This window comes from Macrobrachium rosenbergii, chromosome 10, assembly GCF_040412425.1.
Source record: "Macrobrachium rosenbergii isolate ZJJX-2024 chromosome 10, ASM4041242v1, whole genome shotgun sequence".
Taxonomy (NCBI): domain Eukaryota; kingdom Metazoa; phylum Arthropoda; class Malacostraca; order Decapoda; family Palaemonidae; genus Macrobrachium; species Macrobrachium rosenbergii.
The window spans coordinates 3,119,437-3,134,436 of record NC_089750.1 but is presented as its reverse complement, the minus strand read 5'-3'; the positions used below and the strand labels follow the sequence as shown (position 1 = coordinate 3,134,436).

The 15,000-nt window shown below is 34.0% G+C and overlaps 1 protein-coding gene across 1 annotated transcript in view; it reads left to right on the top strand.

Annotated features, from left to right (window-relative positions):
* Positions 1 to 15,000, top strand: part of Enoph (Enolase-phosphatase) — a 114,054-nt gene that overhangs the window by 17,250 nt on the left and 81,804 nt on the right. Inside the window, exon 4 of the mRNA XM_067110966.1 lies at positions 13,084 to 13,280. Coding sequence (XP_066967067.1) covers positions 13,084 to 13,280 — 197 coding nt within the window. The remainder of the gene's footprint in view (positions 1 to 13,083; positions 13,281 to 15,000) is intronic.

Below are 15,000 nucleotides of genomic sequence, written 5' to 3'. Positions count from 1 at the left end.
GTGACAGGCACATATACACACATGCACACACACATATACACACACGCAAAAACACACACACTGTGGGATTCGCTTATACACTGAAGTCACGTGTATCTACTGTGGTTTTTTAAATACATATATATACTGTGTATAATTGTGTTTGTATGTGTGTAGGACTAAGTCAGGTGTAGGAACCATCATACTCAATTCCTGCTACACTTGTGTACGCTTGTACGACATATTTGTTTACAAAGGTTAGTGAAGAGAACGTATTTTTGGTATAATGAATATTATCGTCTTCTCTCCATATCTGTGTATCCTTTATCTAGCTGTATATATATAAATTATATATATATATATATATATATATATATATATATATATATATATATATATATATAATTTATATATATTTGTGTGTGTGTGTGTGTGTAAACCACCCTGTTCACAAAGCGAAAATGGCCAGAGGAAAGCGTTTGAAAATCCCGTGGAAAGGTTTTCATTCTAACCCCAATGTGGGAGACCTGGCTGTGTCCAGCCGGCTAGCTGGCTGGCTGGGGCTACCTTCAAACGAGCCAGTCCGCCACCGAGGAATCTTGTGTGGACGACTGAAAAAAAGAAAGAAAAAAAAAGAGAGAGAGAAAAAAAAAAAGTTCGGAAAGGCGTTTAGGAGGGAAGAATAGAAATGTCGCCACTGAACATCGAGCGAAGCCATACTACCGTGAGTTTCCGCTTCAGAATTCTCACGGCGGCACTTTTTCTTCCTTCCGGGTCGGTTCCTGGATGATTTTTCGCGAAAATCTCTCCTTTCTGCATCTAGAAAGTTGCTTGCTGGGTACCAGGAGCGCTTTCTTCAGACGGCGTGACGTAATGCGTTAAATGCCATTGCCCTGAGTGGTATGGCAACGCTTGAAGGTCGGCTGGTGAATCCACCACAGCGCCAGTCCACGCCACTACAACTTCCCATCTCCCCCACCTCCCGGCATTCCCTCTCCTCTCCCTCCTCCTCCTCCTCCTCCTCCTCCTCCTCCTCCTCCTCCCACCCTTAAATATTCCTTCGGCCCTTGAAGAACAGCTCCCTCACCCCTGCTCACCATACCCAAACCCCAAACCCCACCATACCCAAGGGAAGGTGACTCTGCCCTAAGGACACTCCACCCGCTAAGTCTTGCACACATGCCCTAGACCGAGAGTCAAAGCTACTACTGTCTATCTCACAAGATCTCCTCCCTACCAGCCATTTAATGTCATTTTTCTCTCCCGTTTCCCGGCCTGTCGTGGGTTTAACAACTCCTAGGCCTACGTGAACGCTTGCAGCCTTGATTGAGAGAGACGAATTCGTGCTGGGCGCCACGAATCGTCGAGATAAAAGTGAAATAAATGGCGAGAGGGTCCTGTGAGAAAACGGTTCCCTGCCGATGCTTTCGTCGAAGGCTCGCTCGGTTGGCTGTGGAGCGAGACTGCATGATATTTCCTGTAATTAACCTTGATTTTATATATGCACGGACATGAAATGCACGGACGTGATCTCATGCAGAAACACAGCGGCTGTGGTGTGAGATATTATATATATATATATATATATATATATATATATATATATATATATATATATATATATATATATATATATATATATTATATATATATATATATATATATATATATATATATATATATATATATATATATATATATATATATATATATATATATATATATATCACACATCATCACAGCTCAGGTGAAAAAATATGAGACTTTATATCAGGTCAAAGGGTCACTGTAGGTCACAATGGGTCAAACTCAGTACTAAGTTTTACGTGGATTCTCGAAAGATGAATTTGTTAGCTGAGACGCGAATGAGATAGAGGTGCATTTGTTTGTATGTTTGTTTCTCTATGTTTATTTTCCCGTAGGGAGGTAGTGCCGTTTCTTTTACTGTACCTCCATTCGTATTCTCTTTTTTCCATCTTACTTTCCAGTCTCTACTAACAATTGATTCAGAGTGCAACTGCTTTGAGGTTTTCCTCCTGTTACACCTTTCAAACCTTTTACTCTCAATTTCCGTTTCAGCGCTGAATGACCGCATAGGTCCCAGCGCTTTGGCCTATATTCTATATTCAGTTCAGTTCAGTTCTATGTTTATTTGCTATTTGTTATTTTCTTCTCTGTGTATGTTTAACAAAGGTATTCTCTACTGCTTAAGTTTTCTGAGGAAATTAATGAATTTTTAAATTAATTCCATTTGGTGTTATCATCACATGGAATAATAATACTCATATTATTGGTCTAATTTCTTGGGTTAAGTCTTTTGGAAAATTCTCTCTCTCTCTCTCTCTCTCTCTCTCTCTCTCTCTCTCTCTCTTCTTCTTCTTCTTCTTCTTCTTCTTCTTCTTCTTCTTCTGAAAGCTGGGCTTTTGTTAATCTTGTCCAGATCGCCCCAACCCAAAGAGGGACCACAAATCATGCAACGCCAGTTTCTTAGACCTCTCCTTCTGCCAGCTTTGTTGTTTTGCAAGGTGTGTGTGTGGCGATGACGTCACTGGTGAGTCTGGAAATAGGTTAAGGGGTTACGTAGAGGACACATTACTTTCAGTTTTCTGTAAAAGAAAGTTACTGAGATGGCTTTGTCTGTCCGTCCGCACTTTTTCTGGCCGCCCTCAGATCTTGAAAACTACTGAGGCTAGAGGGCTGCAAATTGGTATGTTGCTCAGTAGTTTCTTTTACAGGAAACTTAAAAAACACTGGATACGAGTTCTAAGACATCAGAAACGAAGACCATGCATGAATCGGAAGGTTGAGGATATAAAATGAGCGTCAGGCAGAAATTAAAATGCCGAAGGAAAGAATTTATTAGCAAGCACAGTTCAAGGCACAAAGCAAGGGAATCGAGTATCAAGCACGGTTCAAGAAGCTTCAAGACCCTAAAAACGAGTGGTGTCTGTGAATCAAAAGGATGAAGTCTTGGAGAACGAGGAATTGAATTGAATATAGAATTTAGGCCAGAAGCGAAGCGCTTGGACCTATGAGGTCATTCAGCGCTGCAACGGAAATTGAGAGTAAAAGGCTTGAAAGGTGTAACAGGAGGAAAACCTCAAAGCAGTTGCACTACGAATCGATTGTCGGGAGAAGGTGGAGAGTAAGATGGAAGGAAGAACGTGAATGGAAGTACTGTAAAAGAAACGAAAGGGGTTGCAGCTAGGGCCCTAAGGGACGCTGCAAAGAACCTTAAGCAATGCCTGCAGTGCAACGCACGAGGTACGCTGACGGTACTGTCCCCCTCAAGGAAGTCTTGGAGAAGAGTAGCCTGCGTGAATCAGGAGGCTTCGAAGAGACGAAACAGATTAGGTTGCAAAAGGAGGCTGGGAAGAAGACGCTAAAAACTTGACAGAATGCAATCTGACAGACGGAGTTGAGTTTGGATGCAGTAGGATTCTTTCTCTTGAATTTGAGTTAATTGGGGATGATTCAGGCTATATGTTGTAGTTCCGTTATGGTCTGCATCGTAATGAAAATGCACTTTTGGCTGGGCTGTGAAAAATATATGCATAGATGCTTGCTGACTTTCAGATAGATGGATGAAATTGCAACGAAGATAGAATTAGACAATATATATATATATATATATATATATATATATATATATATATATATATATATATATATATGTATATGTGTGTGTAATTATATGAATTAGATAATATATATATATATATATATATATATATATATATATATATATATATATATATATATATATATATATATATATATATAATATATAAATATAGACACATACATGTGTGTATATATACATATATATATATATATATATATATATATATATATATATATATATATATATATATATATAGAGAGAGAGAGAGAGAGAGAGAGAGAGAGAGAGAGCAACATCCCGATGCCGAAATCCAATGATAATTTACGACCAGACCGCGAGGTGGAAAATCCCAGGTTGGAAGACGGAAAAGTTGTTCTTCGCGGACGGATAAACAGCATTCCTGGATTTGGGAGACACTCCAGGATAGTTCCTGTTTCTCTCTCTCTCTCTCTCTCTCTCTCTCTCTCTCTCTCTCTCTCTCTCTTTAAAATGAATGTCCGAGTGAAAGCGTAGTTTTTATAGCGGGTTTTATGAAGAATAAGAAACAAGATGAAAATGCGCCGAAGTTTCTTCGGCGCAGTCGAGTTGTCTGTACAGCGTATAATCAAGACAACAGTAATAGATCTATCTCTCGGTGGTCTCGGTATAATGCTACATGAGCCGCGGCTCATGAAACTTTAACCTTGGCCCGGTGGTGATGGCCTATGTCGTTGTCAGACGCTCGGTTATGGCTAAATTTAACCTTAAATAAAATAAAAACTACTGGGGCTAGAGGGCTGCAATTTGGTATGTTTGATGACTGGAAGGTGGATGATCAACATACCAATTTGCAGCCCTCTAGCCGCAGTAGTTTTCAAGATCTCAAGGCGGACAGAAAAAAAGTGCGGACGGACAGACAAAGCCGGCTCAATAGTTTTCTTTTCAGAAAACTAAAATATGACGGAATTTTGCGAGACCTTTCTTGATGGCTGGAAACTTTTTCTTTGATAATAATAAAAATGTGTAATAATAATAATAATAGATTAAATTATTATATGTAAAATATGTAAAATAAACAAAGACTTTCGAACACTTGAACGGTGTTCCTCATCAGTGCAGGAACACCGTTCAAGTGTTCGAAAGTCTTTGGTTTATTTGACATATTTTACGTAGTAATATATTTACTATATAATTGTGGCTTATTGTCACACAATAATAATAATAATAATAATAATAATAATAATAATAATAATAATAATAATAGTAATAATAATGAATAGGAATGCAAGATAGTTAGAGTATATAAACAGCAGGTGTGGGTCACAATGTGTAGGATAAGAAAATAATCAGTAATTTGAAAGTAGATTGTTAGATACATGCAGATGACAGGTTGCTCATTGTGGATTGTAAGGAAAAGCTAGAGAAACTAGGAAAAGAATTAGAAAGTATTCGCAAGAGAAAGGCGCTGAGAGTAAATGGGAACAAGAGAAAGGCTTCAATTGTAAATGCAGAGCGGAAAAAGAAAGCAGTGAATGTTATTAATATCGGCGGTGGAAGAATGAAAGCTTTTGATCTTTATCAGTTTTTTATATCTGTTTTGGAGTACTGAGGCTAGAGGGCTGCAAATTGGTGTGTTGATCATCCACCCTCCAATCATCAAACATACCAAATTGCAGCCCTCTAGCTTCTGTAGTTTTTATTTTATTTTAGGTTAAAGTTAGCCATAACCGTGCGTCTGGCAACGATATAGGCCATGCCACCGCCGCCCGTGGTTATAGTTTCATGGGCTGCGGCTCGTACAGCATTATAATGAATGACAGTAGGAAATGAGATTCCGTAGGGGGGTAGTGCCGTCATTGCACCTCATGCGGTGCACTGTAGGCATTACTTAAGGTTCTTTGCAGCGTGCCTTTAGGCCCCTAGCTGCAGCCCCTTTCGTTCCTTTTACTGTACCTCCGTTCATATTCTCTTTCTTCCATCTTACTTTCCACCCTCTCCTAACAGTTGATTCATAGTGCAGCTGTTACACCTTTCAAACCATTTTACTTTTAATTTCCATTTCAGCACTGAATGACCTCATAGGTCCCAGTGCTTGGCCTTTGGCCTAAATTCTATATTCAGTTCAATGCTATATTCTATATTCAGTAGGAAATGAGATGAGTCACGCAATAGGTGAGGCAAGAAAGGCAGGAGCATTTGCAAAATACTGGCAATAGATTTGACTTGTCTTTAGAGGTCAAGGTGGGGGATATGAGGGATTGTTGAGCCAACTCTCCTTTATTGAAGTGAAGTGTGGATGCTGAATACAAATGAAAGAAAAAGGTTGAAGCTGTTGAGAGGGACTGTTTGGGTAGTACATACATAAGTACATAAGAATAATTAAGATGGCAAGACAAATGATGATTCAAAAGAGATGGCAAAAAGGTTAGAGTAGGTGAAAGGATGGTTTGGTCATATGGAGAGAATGGACTAATGAGATGAGGAAGAGAGAGAGAGAGAGAGAGAGAGAGAGAGAGAGAGAGAGAGAGAGAGAGAGAGAGAGAGAGAACCCTCCATAAATATGAGAGAGAGAATCCCAGGTATGAATGAATGAGTCACATTTTAGAGAGAGAGAGAGAGAGAGAGAGAGAGAGAGAGAGAGAGAGAGGATGCTTCAAATATGGCATTCCCTCATTTGTATTTGAGACGTCCAGCTTTCTCTCTCTCTCTCTCTCGTTCATTCACTCCCGGGTGTTCTTTCGCTACCTCTTTTGTCTCATTTTATCAAGTAATCTCTCTCTCTCTCTCTCTCTCTCTCTCTCTCTCTCTCTCTCTCCTATCCTTCATAAAGATCTTCCTCGTTCTCCCACGTGAGTCGCATTAATTTAGGGTCGGTTTGTGCTCTCTCTCTCTCTCTCTCTCTCTCTCTCTCTCTCTCTCTCTCTCTCTGTATATATATATATATATATATATATATATATATATATATATATATAATTTATATCTATATCTTAGAAAGTTACCATTACCATGTTAATAATAATAATAATAATAATAATAATAATAATAATAATAAGAAGAAGAAGAAGAAGAAGAAGTAGAAGAAGAAATATTGTTATGAAAGGGAAGATTACGAGAAGTTATGGAACTTCAAATGATTCCCACTTCAATTATTTTTTATTTAAAAGAAAAAAGACCACACTGATAACCTCATTTATCTGAAAGAGAGAGAGAGAGAGAGAGAGAGAGAGAGAGAGAGAGAGAGAGAGAGGTCGTACTCCCCTGAAGTGCATTGTTTTGTCCCTCTCTCTCTCTCTCATCTAGACCGATGGCTTCAGGCAAGGTGAAATGGGGTTGTACCGAGAACGAACTTCTGCCAGGTGGAAGAAGCCATCTACAGTAGAATCTAGATGTGGTTTGTCTAGAGTCTAGAACTTGGAAGCCATCGATTCAAATCGGATTTGTAATGTAATAATAAGAATAATAATAAAACAAAAGACGATCAGGGTTTGTTAACTGACGGTGATATAACCAATTATGTTGTAATCTGTTAAAGAGCATTTATTCATTGTAAATTGGCTTCTTTCGATTTTTGGTTCCGGTAATATTAAGAGCGCTAGACCTAGACCTATATGCATATCATAAGTATCGATTTGTAATAATAATAATAATAATAATAATAATAATAATAATAATAATAATAATAATAATAATAATAATAATAATAACAATTATTATTATTATTATTATTATTATTATTATTAACATCACTTATAGTTGCTTTTACTGACGTTACTGTATAGTTACTAATTTGACTAGTACTATGCAGCTAACGCCACTATTTGTCTTATTTTTATATTTTAATTTTAAAATTTTCATAGTATTACTTGAAATATCTTGTATAATATTTACTTTAAATATTTATTTTATGGTAATTTGTAGTAATATTAAGGCCCTCAATGCAAACGGTAGCCATCAATGTTCGTCTCTTTTGAGAATTTGGAGAGGTCAGTGTTCCTGCCCCAGGCTAGTACTAGTACTAGACTGAGGGAGATCGCTCCTGCAGTCTCTGTAGGGTGTTTCAGTCTCTCTCTCTCTCTCTCTCTCTCTCTCTCTCTCTCTCTCTCTCTCTCTCTCTCTCTTTGATTTTTTATCTTTCATTTTTATTTGATTTTTAATGAATATTTTGGTTTTCTCTAGAAAAGTTGCTCGTTTGCTTTCATTTTTTATTTTTTCCTTTTAAAAACTGTATATGCATATATATATATATATATGTATACTCTATATATATATATATATATATATATATATATATATATATATACTATATTATATGTGTATATATATATATACATGTATATATATGCATATACTATATATATATATATCTATATATATATATATATATATATATATTTATATATATATATATATATATATATATATATATATATATATATATATATATATATATATATATATATATATAAAACAAAGCATTTGTAATCAAATGGTATACTGTCTAATTTAGGTGCTGAAATTATACAAAATTACCTTTATGATAATTACTAAATTTGGAAATACGAAAAAGCAAATTGAATAATTATAATTATTATCCAATTTTAATCATTCTTTCATAATTCATTATTATTATTATTATTATTATTATTATTATTATTATTATTATTATTATTATTATTATTATTATTATTATCATCATCTCTGTACCGATAAAGACTTCTTGCCAGCCTCACGGAGTCACGAGCCACGTGCAAAACGCCGAAATTGCAAAGTCACGCCGGAAGTAGCCCTCCCCGCCTCCCCTTCCCCCTCCCCACAGAGAGAGAGAGAGAGAGAGAGAGAGAGAGAGAGAGGAAGTGGTGCACTGAACAAAACTATTTTTTTATTCGCCTGTTTTTTTTTTTTTTTTTTTTTTTCGAAATCAGTAACTTGAATATTTCAATAAAAGTGACTTTAAAATATTAGTTTGCGATACTTTTTTGGTGTGAAAAATTTATTGTATTTGTTATTACATAAATTAATGTATGGAGGAAATAAAAGATTTATTATTATTATTATTATTATTATTTTTATTATTATTAAGAAAATTAAACCTATTCACATGGAACAACTCACCACAGGGGCCACTGACTTGAAATTCAAGCTTCTAAAGAGTTTGGCGTTCATTTGAAAGAAGCAACAGATTATTATTATTATTATTATTATTATTATTATTATTATTATTATTATTATTATTATTATTATTAATCAGAAGATGAACCCTATACATATGGAACAAGCCCACCAAATGGGGGCCATTGACTTGAAATTCAAGCTTCCAAAGAATACGGTGTTCGTTAGGACGAAGTAACAGAAGGTAAAGGATAATAGAGTAATAAGGAATCAATTATTAGGAAAGAAAAAATAAATTTAAAAATTAATCAATAAATAGATAAAAACGTAAATAGTTAAAATACAAGGAGGAAGTACATTTGCTGATCAATCACTTCGGGATGAGGTAGAGACGTTGTTTTTAAAAATATAAAATAGTTTTTTCACAGAATAGGGAGATACGCGTTTATATCTTGAGTGTTTTTTTTTTATATTTATTGTTACATTTTTTTTTTTTTTGGTTTCTTGTATCTGTTCATATATTTTTTCTTAGTTATATTTTTTGTTTGTTATATTTTTTGTTGTTATATATTTTTTTTATATTTTTGTCTTCCTGTATTTTTACTTATTTTTTTTATATTTTTTGTTACATTTTTTTTTGGTTTCTTACATTTGTTTAAATATTGTTTTGTTACTTATACATTTTTTTGGCTTGTTATATTTTTTCGTTTCTGTTATATTTTTTGTTTCTTATATATTTTTGCTTATATTTTTTTGTTTCTTATATTTTTTATTTCAAATATTTGTTATGGATTATTATGTTTTTGTGTATGTGTGTTTTGAGCCCAGTCAGGCGAATCTCGGAAGAAACTTCAGACTGAAGTCAATACCACAGGCACAAGGTGAAATTGTAAATTACTATGTAGCTGCTTTCCGCTTCCGTGCTCTCTCTCTCTCTCTCTCTCTCTCTCTCTCTCTCTCTCTCTCTCTCTCTCTATATATATATATATATATATATATATATATATATATATATATGTGTGTGTGTGTGTGTGTGTATGTATATTTATCCCATTTCCCACTGGAAGGAGTGGTTCTAGTAATGGCTGCTAATCGCCACTGTCGACTAACGACCAGGTACAAAGTGAGTTAACTGCATATATCACCATAATAAGATATATAATAATGTATATATATATATATATATATATATATATATATATATACTGTATATAAAGACAAAATCCACGAAGGAAAGAGAAACACTGGAGTGCTGCGAGGCCTTTCGACTGTCGTCCTTTACTCAGCTTTATTTTTATATATTCATCATGTTCCATATTTTCGTGATTCAGTTATACATACAGTATATATACAGTATATATAATTATATATATACATATATATACATACATACATACAGAGAGAGAGAGAGAGAGAGAGAGAGAGAGAGAACAACGTACAGCAGGGTATTCCTCTTGCCGTCGTACGTACAAAAGTCCGTTTTAAATACAATGGTAACAGATTTGACACGTAGACGTAATTATACTTAACAGCCCGTCGGTGTGAATAACAACAGTCTTCCTTTCCGCCTCCTCCTAGTCTGCGGGGAAGGCAGTCTGTCACGTCTGTTCTCTGTTCTTCTCTGCGTCTGTTATTTTTAACCTTTGTCGTTTTGCTGTTGTTCTTTTCAGTGGAACGGATTTTTTGGAATATTTTTTTTTTTTTTTTTTCGTGTGATTTGTAAATTGTTTTTCAGTGTTCGTGGGTTTGGTCATGTTTGTGGTGCAGTTTTTTTTTTTTTTTTTTTTTTTATCAGGCGTTGATATGACTACGTTCGTTACTTTTTTCTGCTTCGTGCTGTTTTATAGTTTAGCTGTAAGAGTCGTGTGTTTGAAGCATGCAAATACACACACACACACACACACACACACATATATATATATATATATATATATATATATATATATATATATATATATATATATATATATATATTTATATATATATATATATATATATATATATATATATATATATATATATATATATATATATATATATATATATATATATATATATATATATATATATATGTGTGTGTGTGTATATAGATATATAACTTATATATATATATATATACATATTTATATACGGAAATAATATATATTTTATATATATATATATGAAGGGGAATTTTTTTGATGATGATAGCAGCTACCAACGTCCCAATGGGTCGAAACCAACGGGACGACGAACTTATTATCAACTAAAAAATTATTTTATTGTTGATATAAGAAAAATATATTATTTTCGAGGTACCAACGGGAGACGAATTATTATATTAAAAACGTTCCTTCGGTAACTTAATGCTTGTCTATGAATCACGGTGATGTGATAAAAAGTCACATATATATATATATAATATATATATATATATATATATATATATATATATATATATGATGTGATAAAAATATATATATATATATATATATATATATATATATATATATATATATATATATATATATATATATATATATATATATATATATATATATATATGACTTTTTATTTTCTATACGTGTGTATGTGTGTGTGTATGTATAAGTATACAAACACGATACTTGAAACCCTTCAGCAACCGAAGAAAATTTAAAAAAAAGTTAAAAAAAAAATGCCACAACATTTAAACCAGATCTATCTCGTCGTGGTTCGGAGACACACACACAGACGCACACTGAGGGCTCACGACGCCAGAGGAACGTAATTCAACCAGTCAACGCACCGAGATTATTACAGGCGTGGGGATGGGGGTTATCCGGTACGTGTTATGGACCCTAGAAGCTCGAATTCAGTGTATATTGTTGCTTGAATGTGTGTGAAGGTATTATTATTATTATTATTATTATTATTATTATTATTCATAAGATGAAACCCATAAATATGGAATGAGTTCATCAAAGGGGCCATTGACTTGAAATTCAAGCTTCCAAAGAATAATAATGGCAATTATTATTATTATTATTATTATTATTATTATTATTATTATTATTATTATTATTATTATTATTCACAAGATGAAACCCATAGATATGAAACGAGTCCATCAAAGGGGGCATTGAATTGAAATTCAAGCTTCCGAAGAATTAATAATAAAAATCATTATTATTATTATTATTATTATTATTATTATTATTATTATTATTATTATTATTTCATAGATGAAACCCATTCATGGGACAAGTCCATCACCGCCATTGGCTTGACATCCGCCGGAAACAATAAAAATCGGCCGGGCGATTAAAAGGTCTCATTATTACGGCTCTTGCTCATTCATACAGGCCATCACCGTCATTCCCGACATTATATGGAGTCGTTAACTCGGGACGAGACAAATAGGTCTCATTCGGATTCTCTTGCTCATTCATACATAGTGTCAATCCCATATATATAGTCGTTAACTATATATAGTATATATATATATATATATATATATATATATATATATATATATATATATATGTATGTATGTATATACATATACAGTATATATGCACAGGCGCACAAGCAAGGGACATTTATGTGTACGTATATGTGTATATATGCAGTGTATGTATATATACTGTATATGTATGTATTTATATTTGTTTATTTGATTTTTTTGTTGCAATTGGTATGCAACAGGATGACACTTTGGCGTGGTCCAGTGGTTATCAGTCTTGCCTCATCAGCGCCAGTTCCAAATGTTTTTCTTTTATTGTATATATACATTATATATTATATATATATATATATATATATATATATATATATATATATATATATATATATATATATATATATGTGTATATATAAATAAGTAAAAAATTAGTTAATACACACACATATATATATTATATATTTATACATCACTTATACACATAGCTTTTTTATGGACACAAACATTAACTCACAAAAACCGTTTGATATCGAATTCACTCCACATCGTGAATAAAATAACGAGGGAAATTAATAACTAAAAGTACCCAAAGGAAATTACGTGACCTGGGTACAGTGACTTTGACCACCCATCCATCAATAAATTCTTTTACATTTATTGTATCATCTTTATTTTAGTCTATTTTTCATGCATCAGCCAGGATTCGAACCGTGACCTGGTTCAGAAAGAACGGCACGCGGTGACTTTGACCACCCATCCATCAATAAATTCTTTTACATTTATTGTATCATCTTTATTTTAGTCTATTTTTCATGCATCAGCCAGGATTCGAACCGTGACCTGGTTCAGAAAGAACGGCATGCAGTGACTTTGACCACCCATCCATCGATAAATTCTTTTACATTTATTGTATCAGCTTTATTTTAGTCTATTTTTCAGAAACTCAACAAATTTCTTTTCCCCTCAGATCAAGAAGGACGTGGAATCCGGGGTACAGGGAATGGCTCCCTGCCCGGGCACGGATGCCCCTCGGAGCGAGCTGATCTCCGCCCTGGTGTCGGCGGTTCACGCCATGATGGACGCCGACAGGAAGGTCGGCCCCCTGAAGACTCTGCAGGGGCATATGTGGAGGCGAGCCTACGCGGACGGCACCGTCAAAGGGCAGTGAGTGTTGCTATTATTATTTTTGCATTGACTTATTTTTGTATTTGTTTATTTTAGTATATATATATATATATATATATATATTTATTTATTTATATATATATATATATATATATATATATATATATATATATATATATATATATATATAGACCCGAGGGAAATTATAACTGATGAGTTCATCTGCATCAGCCAGGATTCGAACCGTGACCTGGTCTGGAAACAACGACACTCAGTGACTTTGACCACACACTCTCACACACACACACACATATATATATATATATATATATATATATATATATATATATATATATATATATATATATAAACTTTTTATTTTTTTATCTATTTATTTAGTTCTTTATCTCACCAATTTATTGATTTATTTTACTGTTTCACTTTTATACACTTCACTGTACTTTAGCATTGTATATTTATATTCTTCATTTTACCTTCATACAATTCATTGTATTTTAACATTGTATGTTTGTATTCTTAGTGTAACCTTCATAGCCTTCGTTATATTTTAACATTGTATAAATACATTCTTCATTTACCTTCATACACTTCATTATATTTTAACATTATGTAATTATATTCTTCATTTAACTTCATACCTTTCATTATACCTTAACATTATGTAATTATAGTCTTCATTTACCTTCATACACTTCATTATATTTTAGCATTATATATAATTAATATTCTTCATTTACCATCATACACTTCATTATATTTTAACATTGTACACATACATTCTTCATTCCACCGTCACACACTTCATTATAGCTACAGAAATTCATTTCCTATTTATAATTTAGACTTCACAAACCTAAACCAATTCTCTATTGAAAGTTTGGCGTTACCGGAAGCAGATTTCTGAGATGTGTGCTAATATTGCACCAGCCCCGTTTTTTTTTTTTTTTTGCCATGCCCATAAGTTAGGGTAGATTAGGTTAGGTTAGGGTAGGTTATGTTAGGGTACAAGATGGGGCTCACAGTATTTTGGGTGTGGGAAACATAATGAGATTATTTTCAAGAAAATTCTGTGGTTAGTTTTTAAGACATGGCTCTCTTCGTTGGGCGAGTCGGTAGAGCTGTGGACAAGCACTTGGTAGGCCCGAGTTCGAGTCTCTGGCCGGCTGATGAAGAGTTAGAGGAATTTATTTCTGGTGATAGAAATTCACTTCTCGCTATAATGTGGTTCGGATTCCACAATAAGCTGTAGGTCCCGTCGCTAAGTAACCAGTTGGTTCTTAGCCACGTAAAATAAGTCTAATCCTTCGGGCCAGCCCTAGGAGAGCTGTTAATCAGCTCAGTGGTCTGGTAAAACTAAGTTTTTTTTTTTTTTTTTTTTTAAGGCATGGCGTCCCGCTTTTTACAGGGAAAGGTCACGGTACTCGGTTACGTCTCGGGAAAATGCTTACCGGGAGTTTTATTACAATAAGTGCATTTAGAGCTCCATTCCTTAACTCAGGAATGCGGAAGTGGTTCTGATCCGGAAGAAATATTTATTTTTTAGTTCACTGTACTGTTCACGCTACTTGAGAATCAGTGTTCGATCCCCGGACTGGATGAGGGCAGGAGCAGTATGGGCCGGTTGCCTTAGAATACTTTATGGATGTGGTAAAATAGGCGAAGAATTATGGATCTGGTTGTTAGTCGATTTTGAGGGCTGTAACTGGAGTGGGGAGAGAGAGAGAGAGAGAGAGAGAGA